This window comes from Apteryx mantelli, chromosome 4 (assembly GCF_036417845.1).
Source record: "Apteryx mantelli isolate bAptMan1 chromosome 4, bAptMan1.hap1, whole genome shotgun sequence".
Taxonomy (NCBI): Eukaryota; Metazoa; Chordata; class Aves; order Apterygiformes; family Apterygidae; genus Apteryx; species Apteryx mantelli.
This window is the reverse complement of record NC_089981.1, coordinates 19,337,601-19,351,927: the sequence shown is the minus strand read 5'-3', so window position 1 is coordinate 19,351,927 and position 14,327 is coordinate 19,337,601. Positions and strand designations below refer to the sequence as shown.

The window sequence follows — 14,327 nt, the reverse complement described above, 5'->3', positions numbered from 1 at the left end:
TTTGTGAAGCTATATTCAGTGCATTTGCAATTTTTCAGTGCCTACATTATTGTGTTTATTCTGTTCAATGCATAACTACAATTCTTTCTGCTGTTCTCTTCAGAGCATCCTTCACTTCCTTGTTCCTCAGGCTGTAGATGAGGGGGTTCAACATGGGGATCACCACTGTGTAGAAGACAGAGACCACTTTGTCGCTGTTCAGAGAGTAACTAGAGCTGGGACGCAAATACATGAAGATCGTTGTCCCATATAACATGCTCACAGCTGTCAGGTGGGAAGCACAGGTAGAGAAGGCTTTTTGTCTGCCTTCAGCTGAACGGATTCTCAGGATGGTAAAGAATATGAAAACATAAGAGACCAGGATGGTGGAGATGGTGCTGAGCTCAATAACACCAGCTAAGGAGAAGAGAATCATCTCATTGATGTAGGTGTTGGTACAGGACAGAGCAAGGAGGGGAGGAACATCACAGAAGAAGTGGTTGATAACATTGGAGTTGCAGAAGGGCAGCCTGATGATGAAGGTCATCTGTATGACAGAGTTTATGACACCCCCTAGGTATGACCCTACTACCAGCTGTATGCACCGTCCCCTAGTCATAACAGCTGAATAGAGAAGCGGGCTACAGATGGCCACATATCGGTCATAGGCCATTACAGCCAAGAGAAAGCATTCGGTTGTAACAAAGACAATGTAAAAGAAGGCTTGTCCTGTACAGCCAGCAAAGGAAATGGTTTTCGTCTCTGACAGGAAGTTCACCAAAGTCCTGGGAGCAACGACAGAAGAGAAGCAGATATCAACAACAGAGAGGCTACCGAGGAAAAAGTACATAGAAGTGTGAAGTCGGGAATCGCATCGGATGACTACAATTATCCCCATGTTGCCCAAAAGGGTAATCATGTAGATGAACAGAAATACCACGAAGAGGACTGCCTTCATCTCCGGATCATCACTCAGGCCCTCAAGAATGAACTCTGCCACCGAGGTGTAATTCTCCTCTGCCATTCAGTGTCTCACGTCTATTGAGGAGGAAGAGAGCATTAAAACTTAAGACAATGGAAACCATGCCTTTTTCTTTCCCCCCTCTCTCTTTAAACCGAAATGGGATAACTTGTTTATTTACATCTTGCACCAACAGGGCACACTGATCATTCATTTCTAGGGCTTTAGAATGGGACTGACTGCACTTTGGCCATTGAGAAGTCAGCTGTCTAGTCTAAGCTAATCTTCCTTTATAGTTCAAGGAAGGAGACAGGCACCTTCTGAATGGAAAACATCCCAGCTTTCCTAAACACTTATCTCTGCATACAGGGAGTCACTTCTGAAGGTGTCTCACTTCCCTGACTGTGGACAGAGCTTAGGGTAGGTTCATTTCCATCTCAGTATCTCATTTTGGTACCTGTAGTTTAATGGGATTGGACACAGACTGAATTATCAGCTCTGCCCTTGACCTCTTGCGATGAAGATTTTCTCCACATCTCTTTCCCTTTTACCCTTTTCAAACAGAGCATGATACAGTTCCCAGAAGAATACAGCTTTGATTTCAACAGGGGCTCCTGGTTGGTACTGTAATACTTCAGAGTAAGAGTAGAAATACTGTAGCTTTCCTTCATTAGTTTTGGAAACAACCCTGAGGTCATGAATTTTTGGGGAAGGAGGATGAGAGCGAGGGAGCATTACACTATCCTAAGACTCATTCAGAAAACAAGGAGTTTAATATTAGAGTCTCAGAACCTTTGCGGAGAGGAAGACAAAGTCTGGAAGGGAGACCATGACGGCAGTTTGGGTCTGAAGGCAAAAGAAGAGAAACTGATCATGACAACACACAGAAAGCTTAGGCATATTCCAGTTCTTCTGGCCTTCCCAATTCTCAAATCTCACTGAGAGCTTCAAGCTTCAGCTGTCACACTGCTAGCTTTTCTCTTCGCCTCTGCTGTCTACCCTGTTGCCCCTCACACCATCTAATTCCTGTAAGCTTCCCTGCCTTTCTCTTCACCTTGTTCCCCTCTCCGCCTTTCCACTCATAACTGTCCAACTGTGTTGTGCCTTTCCAGATGGCTCATCTCACCCTTGTGCACTTTACCCTTCTTCTGTCATTCCCTGTCCTTGAATCTCTCCTCCCAGCCATCCTTTTTAGCCTGCATTTAATCTTTCTGAAGCACTGTTTAAGCTGTAGCTGACTTATTTAGTTTTCAGTGGCCAAGTGTGATTGAAGAGGCTATACAATTAAGAGTTAAACACCACAAAATCTATCTCGACTTCCTTTTGACATTCAGAGCAAAGGCCTTACTCTTTGTATGAAGGTACCAGGTACAGAGAGTTCACATGGGCTTAATAAATAATAAATAGGCCTTTCAATCAGTGCTCCAAGCTGTTATAGAGTTCAGTATGTCAGCAGAGCCCACCTTGTACTTGTTTATCACTTCCCTTTTCTCTGCTTTCAATAGGCCATAACAGGCAGCACTGAACTTCACAGTATGTGAATAAGATCAATTAATCACACCTTATATTTTCAGAAATGGAATGAAATATGAAATCTAATTTACAGAAGTGATTTATTTAAATGCCACTAGAGGTAGTTGTGAGTGTGTATTAATAGGAACTCTCTGTACTGTACTGACTAACTGAAGCAAAAGTGGAATGCACAGTGTTATCACTGGCCATCGGTGTCTGATGGAACATAAAGTGACACCCTGTGTTTTCCCCAGTGTGCTGGGATAGCAGTTTCCAAGTGTGAATTGCACCTAGTCTTCAGATGAAAACAAGGTACAGCTTCAGCCCCATACAGAGCTGCGGATGCAGTGAGAGGCAGCAAAAGCACTGTGACGAGACGGCACATCAGTTGGAGGTGTAAGGGAGGGAAATAGTCAAGGCAAAACAACCAACCTGTCCCTGAGGAGTCACTGTTCTAAGAGGTAATCTTCTAAATCAGTCCTGTGGAAGCTTTCATGGGCCAGAGGAAACTTTATTGTGGCATGGCACAATATCCTGATGGTCAAGACATTCCCAAGGACTTCTTCCATCCCATTCTTCAGTAGGCAGAACTCATCTCCCTGCAGCAGTTTCTGTCTCTCACTTTAGCTAAAATAGGAGTCAACACCACAGATGAGACCAGATTTGTGCTGAGCCTAATTCTAATTGCCTAGGAGTTAGGCACCTAGTTAAGCTGGTCATTCTGAAGGAAGTGTGAAACATGGGTTGAAGTTCCTGATAACAAGAAGGTTTAGAAGAAAACAATTCAATGTTTAATGGATTTAAGATTAGAATCAAAGCCTTACCTCATCAGATGAGTGCTATAATCAGAAGAATCACTGCAGAACTATTCTCTATCAAACAGATGTATGTACTTTGTTTTAAGTTGGCAGTGGTGGTGGTGCAGTTAATCTTTTTTTTTTTCCTGGTTTTTCTCCTCTCCTTTTCTCGCCAGTCTCACTAAACATACCATAAGCCCCATGATCCCTGATCCATGAGGACTTTCAGATTCACAGTACTGGAGTGCATCCCAAATCTGGTAGAAGGATTTCATCTTCTTTAACCAACTCAGAGGAGCAAATCTGTAGCTGGTGTAAATCAGAGCAGCCTCACTGAAAATAATACTGCTGCAATGATTTATACCAGATGAGGAGAGTCCCAGCAGAGCTCACTCTTCTGAGTTTCAGGGAATAGTCATACCTACCTGTGGATGAAGGTCACCTTATTTTACTGGCTGTAAAGTCTCTCCCTCTCATTATGGATAAAACTACAGGCTCAGTAATTCTGGGGGACGAGCCCTTTAAGCCATCCTCCCAGGTTCGCAATAACCAATAATGTCTCTCCTGCGCTCTCTAGAGCCTAATGCATGTTTTCATCAGGTGAGGCTCTGACAGCAATGTGTTGCCTTTATAGGTGTATGTCTGCAGGTCTTTGTGGGCAACAGGCCTCCTGCTTGGGGGAATGATGTCATAACGAGTGAGTGTTTGTCATGTCTTTGGCTACATTTCAGTTTTCTACGAGGAGAAGTGAATCTTGATTGTATACTGCTGGCTCTTGAGTGAGAATCTATATGAGGTAATAACCTTTTAAGCTACCAATAAAGGCTTAGTGATGTAGGTAGGATGATGCCAAATTCTGGCCTACAGCAAAATTATTATCACACATATTGATAACCTGTTTGCATCATTGGCAACCTCAAGAGCGAGAAAAGGTAGAGATCCAAAATAATATCAATTAGCCTCCACAAGTTCCCCCTGGAAATCAAGGGAGAGATGGGAAGGTGCATCCGGAAGGCAACTGACTCTGCATATCTTCAACACATATTTAAGCAGCTTAGGCTGTAGTAATCAGCTAGACACCTAACACAGATGGCTGGAATTACAGGAGATGAATACTGACCCGAAGTGTCGGACAATGAATGAGCCTGAAGTGCATTCATACTCCTGATAACTATCAGTAGAACAATGAGGTCTCTAGGGGATCCACCTGTTGGAACACGATTGAGAGTGATAGTCCATTAAACCTTTTCTCTATGTTCCAGAGATTTCCAGGAATATCTGAGCTGTCTTTCCCTCCCCCACCCCCCTGCTTTTATGGTCAGCAGGATCATTCTCCTGCTCCATCTCTATTGAAAGATCCAGAACCATCCTATCACATCATGATGTATTTTTAAAAGAGATGGTGTGAATTCAAGTCTTCCTGCAAAAAGACTCATTTTCTGCTTAGAAATGTTGATAGCATATTCATGATAATTTCCGTGTATTTGCCTCTGTTCAGCACCCTCAACAAACATGAATTTCTTTCAGTGTCTGAAACATCTTCAGGAATTTACAACTTAAACAATTTTCCCTTCAAGTAATAGAACCCCATGCTTTCAGATTAAACCGAAAAGATGGATAGAGTCACTATACAAATAGAGATTCATATTTGGATTCCTAACATCCATAGGTGGGATTTTCCTCATGTGTCAGTTGTCAACAGCATTAAGGGCATACGCGAGACAACTGCGTAGGCTCTCTTTACAGTCAGTAAAAATGTAGCTGTTGGTTCAGCTGTTCAGACATAGGTGTCTAGGACCTTTTGAGATCCTTTGTACATCTCTGCTGTTCTTCAGCTGCTGGCCCGAAAGGGCACAAGTCTTCCTATGTCTTGTGTCATGTCTGTCAGCCTTATATGGATGTCCTATGACATCTCAAATGGAATTAAGTGTGTCAGTACATTCAGTAGAGCTCAGAGAGTTTCACCTCATCCAAAGGAGACACCCACATTTGGCCACACAAATGGACTAGCTCTCCATCAATGTTATTGAGAGTCCAGAGAACTGGCTGAGAGGTCGACACATGGGATGGTTATCAGTGGGGACCTACACATGAGCCATAGATGTCCTGGCTTCTCTTCTAGTCCTTGTAGTTCAAGGCTGTGATTCCATTGCCCGAATGTAGGTATGGATCTGATGGAAATGACACAGCAATTGTGGGAAACCCATGACCTACTGGAGGAGCAGCTGGAGACCAGATGGGATACTCTCGGGTATCTGCAATGGCACTAGAGACCAGAATCAACTCAGTTGGTGGTAGCTAGAGAGCTAATCAACTCACCCAGAGTATATGCCTGTGCTTGGTTAGATGGATCTCTGCTCACTGCCTTGCCAGATCTCCCTTGTCTGTAATGGGAGTTGAAAAGTCTGTCTGATGAACAACTGATCAGTGCCCAAAGCCTCAGAGCCCAAACACAGGCCTTGGGGCAGATTAAGCAAACAATCTTTCCCCATACTCCCTTCTTTTCTTTCAAAAAGACCAGTACTCTTCTCTAGCTCTTCCCACAGCCACATTCCTAAAAACTTGTGTAAATCAGTGACCCCAAATACTGACACCACATATATATATATGTATACATATATATGATGCGAATAGCCATGCTGACCTAGACATTGGTGTTTTTGCTGAGCAATAGGTGGTGCTGCAAATAGCAAAGCTGTAACAGAGTGGTTTCTATTGGCCATGCTTGAAGACCCGTTTTGGAATTTTGTAGGTGATAATAGTTTCACCATTATTTTGAATCTTTGTTCCCTTTGTATTACCTACACCTCTGTAAATTCAACATTTTTTATTCTCCTCCCCTAGACAAAATAACTCAAAATGCTCCCTATTTGAAAACATAAAAGATACATCCTAGTTTTGCATAAAAGATGCTCTTCTTTTGCTTCTTACAAAAGAAGGAATGATAGATAAGGAAGAGCAATTTATTTAGCATGTAGAGAATGGTTATGTGTATAGTTATTGGGTGATTATGTATAAATTTTTGAAATGCTTATCACGAAATTCTTTATCTACTTTGTATCAGTTACACAGCTGTGTTGCTGTATGTAAGTGTATTTTTGGCCTGTTAACTTCTGCCTTAAAATGGAGGTACAAATGGACAGGAGGAGTCGCAACAGGTGTCTTGAAAACAGTTCGCACTAAAAGGGAATGTATCCCTATGTCTGACAAACATCCAGTGACATGACATGTAGGCTGGGTGGGTTTCAGCAAGCCTAAATTAAGGTGTCTTCAAGTTAAATATGTCAGGCTGAGATAATCATGCTATGTTTTTTGTATTGTGAGAACTGAGCCTTTACGCAAGAAAGCTAAGCCTTAGAATTCATCTGAGCGATTTTGTTACCAAAGGCCCCAGACAAGAAAGAGTCTCAAAGGCAGGGGGGGATGAGGGAACTGTTACCAGCTCGGACAAGAAGGAGTCTCAACAGGAGCCTCAGACAAACATACCCAAGGACACAGGTGCAGCTGGGACTGATACATCCTGAGAAAGTACAGATAAACCAGCAGAAGCCAGTTGGAGCCAAGATTAGAACCAAGACAGCTTTTCTCAAACAAGGAAGCAGGCCAAGTTGAGACCATGTATGGAAAAGCAGAACAAAGTTCATGGCAAGACGCTGAGTGACACCTCTTCTGACACCACTAGGGACCACCCGAGACCACCAGAGACCCCCACAGAAGACCCCCAGAGACTCAGACCGCATGCGTAATGATTATGTAAATGTAGTAATTAGTTCTAGGAAATAGAATGAATATGTATAATAATTCCTGGAAATTTAATGCATATGTATATGATAGAGCAATATAAACTTTAGATGATGCGACACAGGGTGTGCACGTTGGGTGGAGCTATCCCCCATGTACCCAGCACTGTAATAAAGAGAATGCTTGCTTCTTAATGCTACATTGGTGTTAGGGAGTTTTTCTCCCGATTTTGGTGACAATTTCATGTGTCTGTTTTAAGATGAGAAGAATCATGCAGTTCTCCTCCTGTTGTGGAGGGAGACAAAGTGATCAGATGTAGATGTTTAGCTTTTAAACTTTAAATTTGGTCAGCTAAATCCTACGACTAATGTTCTCTTTCAGATAGAGATAATTACATGTGTTGAGAGAATTAATGAGAAAAGAAGAAGAGTTCATTAGAAATTTTAATTTTATTGCAAGTAATGCACCATGGTTCTAATGTCCATCCTCAAATCTGAATACATGTATTGAAAAATCATGCTAAGCAGCACATTTAGGAATTGTCACTGTCCGATACTTAATGTTCTGGGTTTAAAAAAAAAACTCATTTGAAACGTTTATTCACTATAACAAGCATTTTGAAGCATTAAAGTGCAGCAGAAATAGCAATTTTAAATATATCTTTAAACAGCCTTTCATGGATCATTGTGGAAGAAGAGGATTCACAGAGAAGTTTCTCTTGAATTTCCCATTTTTCTGCAGCTTTGGAGAAACATTTCCTTCTCTTTCATTAGAAATGCCTTGGTCTGCTTTGTGTGTTTGCCTGAATGCTCCCATCTGTAGCAGGGATTCCTTGGCAGTGAAGTGAGCCCTGTTGTACTAAGGTTTCTGTGTGACTTAAACCCATTGAAAGGACCATAAAGACTTTGAAAGCATATTTGCTCCCACTACCCGGCTGAAGCAGAGATACCTGGGCATCTTTCAGGTAAACCAATATTGTGGTGAGCCTGTATCAGAACACATTTACCATCACTTTTCCAGCCAGCTTCAGCAGCTGTGAAAAAACTTGTTTCAGCTGTGAAATTAGCCTTAATTTTGTAGAGTCCCTGTCATGACTGGAATGGATACAGAACTCCTGAAGGAGTACTCCATAGCGCTGATCAACGACATCCAAAGAAGACAAAGGAGAGAATGACCCTGAGCAGATTCAGGTCAAAGAGGAAGACTGAGAAGTAAAGAAAATGGTCTGAGTTCTTGGCAGAAATCCCTTGCAAATGGCTTTCGTTTTACACTGCTGGGCCTTGTCTTCATGTTTCCCTTCAAAATATAGGTGACTTGGGGTTGCCTAACAAATGATAGGTACATGAGAAAACCTAGCCTAGATGTTTGCCTCCAAATATTCAGCAGCAAAGTGGACATTTAGCACATTTGCTCACAGATCTGTCTTTGGCAGTTCTTCAGTGAACACACATATATTTTTCCCGTTATGAAATGCACCGTCTAGGTACAAAGGTAAAACAAACCAATCCCACATTGATAGGACCTGACATAATACAAAAAGCCCAATAATGCACAGGAGATGATAGAAACAAAACAAAACAAAACACAGACCACATTCCCATCACTGTCTAAATTTCAAACTGCTTAGTGCTTTCGCTGTGAAGCGATTATTCTCTCCCGTGCTCTTTTCAGAGCATTCTTCACCTCCTTGTTCCTCAGGCTGTAGATGAGGGGGTTCAGCATGGGGGTCACCACCACGTAAAACACAGAAATGATTTTGTCCCTGCCCAAAGAGTAACTGGAGCTGGGTCGTAGGTACATGAAAAGACCAGTCCCATAGAAGATGGTGACAGCTGTCAGGTGGGAGGCACAGGTACTGAAGGCTTTGTACCTGCCCTTTGCAGATCGTAGCGCAGCTAACAGAGGCAGCGAACAGACGCAGCAGTTTGCGCAGCAGTGGTTGGGCTCTGACTAGAACTTGAGGATCTTGTGGAAGTTGTGGGCTTTCTGAGGACCCCCGAGGACCTAGAAGGTGATCGCTGTGAACAGGAAAGGGGAAGCTAGGCAAGGACAACTGCAGGAGGCCTTGACTTCTCCTGGGAAAAGCTCGTGGGAAAAGCTCCAGCTAGGAGTGGCTGCTGCTAACGAGCTCTCTGGGTTGCCCCTGACCAGAGGGGGTTGGGGCCTTTGATCCCAGTGGCCCTTGATTGGGCGGTCAAGCACCCTGTGAGTCAGTGCTAGGGAGAGTCCTATATAAGAGCCAGGCCTAGAGCGCAGCTAACAGAGGCAGCGAACAGACGCAGCAGTTTGCGCAGAAGGGCGTGCGAAGGGACGTGCGAAGGGACCTTCATTTCTGTTCCCTGCGGTGTACACTTCCCCAATATGGTCGTGACACGCCGCACAGCGCGTTCCCCAGCGGCTGCTGGAGTTGCTGTGTCAGAGGCTTGGACCCAGACTGGCCCTCTGACAGTAGATGCAGCTCTACAGGTCTCAGGCTGCAGGGAGTGCTTGGGGCCTCTCCGGGAGGCCTGGGCTGGCAGCCAGCTCTCCTGCAGGAGGTGTGCTGCTGTTGACGAGTTGTGTCGTCAGGTAAGGGAGTTACGGGAGGAGGTCAGTAGGCTGCGCAGCATCCGAGAAGCAGAGCAAGAGATAGACAGGGTATTCTCGGAGACTGTGCAGCTTCGGGAGTCCCAACCCCCTGCAGCAGTGGAGTTGCCAGAGGGCTCTGTGCCGTGTGAAATGGTACATCATAACATCATAGAAGAAGGCTGGAAACTGGTCACTGCTCGTGGGAGGAGAAAGGCTCCTACTCCTCCTGAAGACCTGAAGCTGAAGAACAGGTTTAGTGCCCTCCAGGATGAGGAGGAGATGGGCATGGCTGCCAGGGAAGTAACCGGGACAACAGACCCTGTGCCCTACCGGAACACCCGGAAAAAGCGGCGGGTGATTGTTGTGGGGGACTCCCTGCTACAGGGGACGGAGGCATCTATCTGCCGACCTGACCTCTTGTCTAGAGAGGTTTGTGGCCTGCCGGGGGCTCGTGTGAGAGATGTCATGCAAAGACTGCCAAGGCTCGTCCATTCTTCGGACTATTACCCACTGCTGCTCTTCCATGTGGGCGCCAATGACACCAAGGGCAAACTGCAGACCATCAAGCAGGATTTCAGAGCTCTGGGGATGGTGGTCAAGGGTCTGGGAGCCCAGGTCATCTTCTCCTCAATCCTGCCAGTGAGGGGGATGGATGAGAGGAGGAGGAGACGGACTTTCCAGGTTAACGACTGGCTGCGCCGCGGGTGTTGGCAACAGGGTTTTGGTTTCTATGACCATGGGACCCTGTTTGAAGATCGACAACTGATGGCGAGAGATGGGATCCACCTTACGAGGCGGGGCACGCGGGTCTTTGCCAACAGGTTGGCCAACCTGGTAAGGAGGGCTTTAAACTAGGAAAGATGGGGGAAGGGGAGAGTTATAGTGACAGGGTAGTTGGCAAAAGACTGCTCAAGTCAGGATGCCTCCAACAGGTGAATGCAGCCAGGGAAGTGCGCATGGGATGTGGCTATGGAGGACCCTCTTGTATCCCTCCTGGGAAACCTGCATGCTCAAACACCTCCCTGAAATGCCTGTACACCAATGCACGCAGCTTGGGGAACAAACAGGAAGAACTAGAGATGTGTGTGCGGTCGCAGGGCCATGATCTCATTGCCATTACAGAGACATGGTGGGATAGCTCGCATGACTGGAGTGCTGTCATGGATGGCTACGTACTTTTTAGGAAAGACAGGCCAGGAAAGCGAGGTGGTGGAGTTGCTCTTTATGTGAGAGAGCAACTGGAATGTATTGAGCTGTGCCTAGGGGTGGATGAAGAGCGAGTCGAGAGCTTATGGGTAAGGATCAAAGGGCAGGCTAATAGAGGTGATACTGTTGTGGGTGTTTACTACAGGCCACCTGATCAGGATGAGGAAGTGGATGAGGCCTTCTACAGACAGCTGGAAGTAGCCTCACAATCCCAGGCCCTGGTTCTCATGGGGGACTTCAACCACCCCGATATCTGCTGGAAAGACAACACAGCTAGGCACAAACAGTCCTGGAGATTCCTGCAGAGCATTGGTGACAACTTCTTGACCCAGGTGGTGGAGGAGCCAACAAGGAGAGGTGTGCTGCTGGACCTCGTACTAACAAACAAAGAAGGACTGGTGGAAGATGTGAAGGTTGGGGGCTGCCTTGGCTGCAGTGACCATGAGATGGTGGAGTTCAGGATCCTGCGAGGAGGCAGCAGGGCACCAAGTAGGATCGCAACCCTGGACTTCAGGAGAGCAAACTTTGTCCTCTTCAGGGACCTACTTGGAGGAATCCCATGGGTGAGGGCCCTGGAAGGAAGGAGTGTTCAAGAGAGTTGGTTAATATTCAAACATCACTTCCTCCAGGCTCAAGAGCGGTGCATCCCTATGAGTAGGAAGTCAAGCAAAGGAGGTAGGAGACCTGCATGGATGAGCAAGGAGCTCCTGGCAAAACTCAACCAGAAGAAGGAAGTATACAGAAAGTGGAAAGGGGGACAGGCCACTTGGGAGGAATATAGGAATGTTGTCAGAGTATGCAGGGATGCGACGAGGAAGGCTAAGGCCCGTTTGGAATTAAATCTGGCTAGAGATGTCAAGGACAACAAGAAGGGCTTCTTCAAATACATCAGCAGCAAGAGGAAGACTAGGGAAAATGTGGGCCCTTTGCTGAATGGAGTGGGTGCCCTGGTGACGAAGGATGCAGAGAAGGCAGAGTTACTGAATGCCTTCTTTGCTTCAGTCTTTACTGGTCAGGCCAGCCCTCAGGAGCCCCAGACCCTGGAGGCAAGAGAGAAAGTCTGGAGAGAGGAAGACTTTCCCTTGGTGGAGGAGGAGTGGGTTAGAGATCATTTAAGCAAACTTGACACCCACAAATCCATGGGCCCTGATGGGATGCACCCACGAGTGCTGAGGGAGCTGGCGGATGTTATTGCTAAGCCACTCTCCATCATCTTTGAAAGGTCATGGAGAACAGGAGAGGTGCCCGAGGACTGGAAGAAAGCCAATGTCACCCCAGTCTTCAAAAAGGGCAAGAAGGAGGACCCAGGGAACTACAGGCCAGTCAGCCTCACCTCCATCCCTGGAAAGGTGATGGAGCAGCTCATCCTGGAAGCCATCTCCACGCATGTGGAGGAAAAGAAGGTGATCAGGAGTAGTCAGCATGGCTTCACCAAGGGGAAATCATGCCTAACCAATCTGATAGCCTTCTATGATGGAATGACTGGCTGGGTAGATGAGGGGAGAGCAGTGGATGTTGTCTACCTAGACTTCAGCAAGGCTTTTGACACTGTCTCCCATAGCATCCTCATAGACAAGCTCAGGAAGTGTGGGTTAGATGAGTGGACAGTGAGGTGGATTGAGACCTGGCTGAATGGCAGAGCTCAGAGAGTTGTGATCAGTGGTACAGAGTCTAGTTGGAGGCCTGTAGCTAGCGGTGTCCCCCAGGGGTCAGTACTGGGTCCAGTCTTGTTCAACTTCTTCATCAATGACCTGGATGAAGGCACAGAGTGCACACTCAGCAAGTTTGCTGATGATACAAAACTGGGAGGAGTGGCCGATACGCCAGAGGGCTGTGCTGCCATTCAAAGAGACTTGGACAGGCTGGAGAGGTGGGCAGAGAGGAACCTCATGAAATTCAACAAAGGGAAGTGCAGGGTCCTGCACCTGGGGAGGAATAACCCCATGCAGCAGTACAGGTTGGGGGTTGACCTGCTGGAAAGCAGCTCTGCTGAGAAGGACCTGGGAGTGCTGGTGGACACCAAGTTAAGTATGAGGCAGCAATGTGCCCTTGTGGCCAAGAAGGCCAATGGTATCCTGGGCTGCATCAGAAAGAGTGTTGCCAGCAGGTCGAGGGAAGTGATTCTCCCCCTCTACTCAGCCCTGGTGAGGCCACATCTGGAGTACTGCGTCCAGTTCTGGGCTCCCCAGTACAAGAGGGATGTGGCACTACTGGAGCAAGTCCAGCGAAGGGCCACAAAGATGATTAGGGGACTGGAGCATCTCTCTTATGAGGAAAGGCTGAGAGAGCTTGGCCTGTTTAGCTTGGAGAAGAGAAGGCTGAGAGGAGATCTTATCAATGTGTATAAGTATCTGAAGGGAGGGTGTCGAGAGGATGGGGCCAGACTCTTTTCAGTGGTGCCGAGCGACAGGACGCGAGGCAATGGGCACAAACTGAAACACAGACACTTCCATCTTAACATGAGGAAAAACTTTTTCACTGTGAGGGTGACAGAGCACTGGAACAGGTTGCCCCGAGAGGTGGTGGAGTCTCCTTCTCTGGAGATATTCAAAAGCCGCCTGGATGCAATCCTGTGCAATGTGCTCTAGGTGACCCTGGTGGAGCAGGGGGGTTGGACTAGATGATCTCCAGAGGTCCCTTCCAACCTCAGTGATTCTGTGATTCTGTGATTCTGTATCCTCAGGATAGTGGATAGGATGCAGCAGTATGAGATGAGGACGACTGATGTAGTGGTGACCTCATTGAACCCTCCAAAAACAAGTATCAGCACTTGATTGAGGTGAGTGTCGGAGCAGGCCAGTTTTAACAGTGGGGGCCCATCACAGAAGAAATGGTCAATGATGTTGGGACCACAGAAGGACAGTCTCAATGCAGATCCTGTGAGTATCACTGAATTTAAAAAACCAACCACATATGACCCAGACAACAGAAAAACACAGACCTTTTGGGACATGATGACCGTGTAGCGCAGTAGATTACAGATGGCGACGTACCGATCATAGGCCATCATGGCCAGAAGATAACACTCTGTAGTTGCAAAAGCAGCGTAAAAATACAGCTGTATGAGGCAGCCAGCAAAAGAAATAGTTTTCCTTTCTACTGAGTAATTCACCAGCATTTTGGGTGTGACAGAGGAGGAGTAACACACATCTAAGAAGGCCAAATTATTGAGAAAAAAGTACATGGGGGTTTGAAGGTGAGAATCAAGCTGAACTACTATAATGATACCAAGATTACCCACCACCGTGATGACATAGATGACTAGGAAAACTATCAAGAGGGTGCCTTGGATGCCCGAGTGATCCGTTAATCCCTTGAAAATGAATTCTGTCACTGTGGTCCAGTTCTCCCAAGACATCATTAATGTGCGAGACACTCTGCTATCAGACAAGAATGCAGTTTCAGTGAGCTCAATTAACTTAAGGTGCCGGCTTGTTCGCTTGCTTGCTTGTTATTGGTGGTTTTTTATCCTGTATTTTGTAGGTGGTGGGGAAATTTTCCAGTGAAACACTGTTTGATTCAAAAATGCCAAAGTGTTCTGGCAGGCTGCTCAATCGTTCCAC

General features: G+C 46.2%; 2 protein-coding genes across 2 annotated transcripts; both read right to left on the bottom strand.

The window, feature by feature from the left end:
* Positions 1-64: 64 nt before the first annotated feature.
* LOC106490050 (olfactory receptor 5G9-like) lies at positions 65-1,018 on the bottom strand. Its single transcript, XM_013949389.2, has one exon. The coding sequence runs from the start codon at positions 1,001-1,003 to the stop codon at positions 65-67; it is 939 nt and encodes a 312-aa protein (XP_013804843.1). The 5' UTR covers positions 1,004-1,018.
* Positions 1,019-8,613: 7,595 nt separating this feature from the next.
* On the bottom strand, positions 8,614-14,122 carry LOC106490038 (olfactory receptor 5AP2-like). Its single transcript, XM_067295287.1, has 2 exons — positions 13,444-14,122; positions 8,614-8,882 (listed from the first exon to the last, which is right to left on the bottom strand). Exons 1-2 carry the CDS (start codon positions 14,120-14,122, stop codon positions 8,614-8,616), a joined length of 948 nt encoding a protein of 315 aa, XP_067151388.1.
* Between the last annotated feature and the right edge of the window lie 205 nt (positions 14,123-14,327).

Excerpts from the sequence above, each read along its gene's own strand:
- LOC106490050 (XM_013949389.2), bottom strand. The coding sequence starts at position 1,003 with ATGGCAGAGGAGAATTACACCTCGGTGGCAGAGTTCATTCTTGAGGGC.
- LOC106490038 (XM_067295287.1), bottom strand. The coding sequence starts at position 14,122 with ATGTCTTGGGAGAACTGGACCACAGTGACAGAATTCATTTTCAAGGGA. Across the intron at positions 8,883-13,443 it reads CATCCTATCCACTATCCTGA|CGCTACGATCTGCAAAGGGC; the intron begins GGATACAGAATC and ends CTCTGTTAGCTG.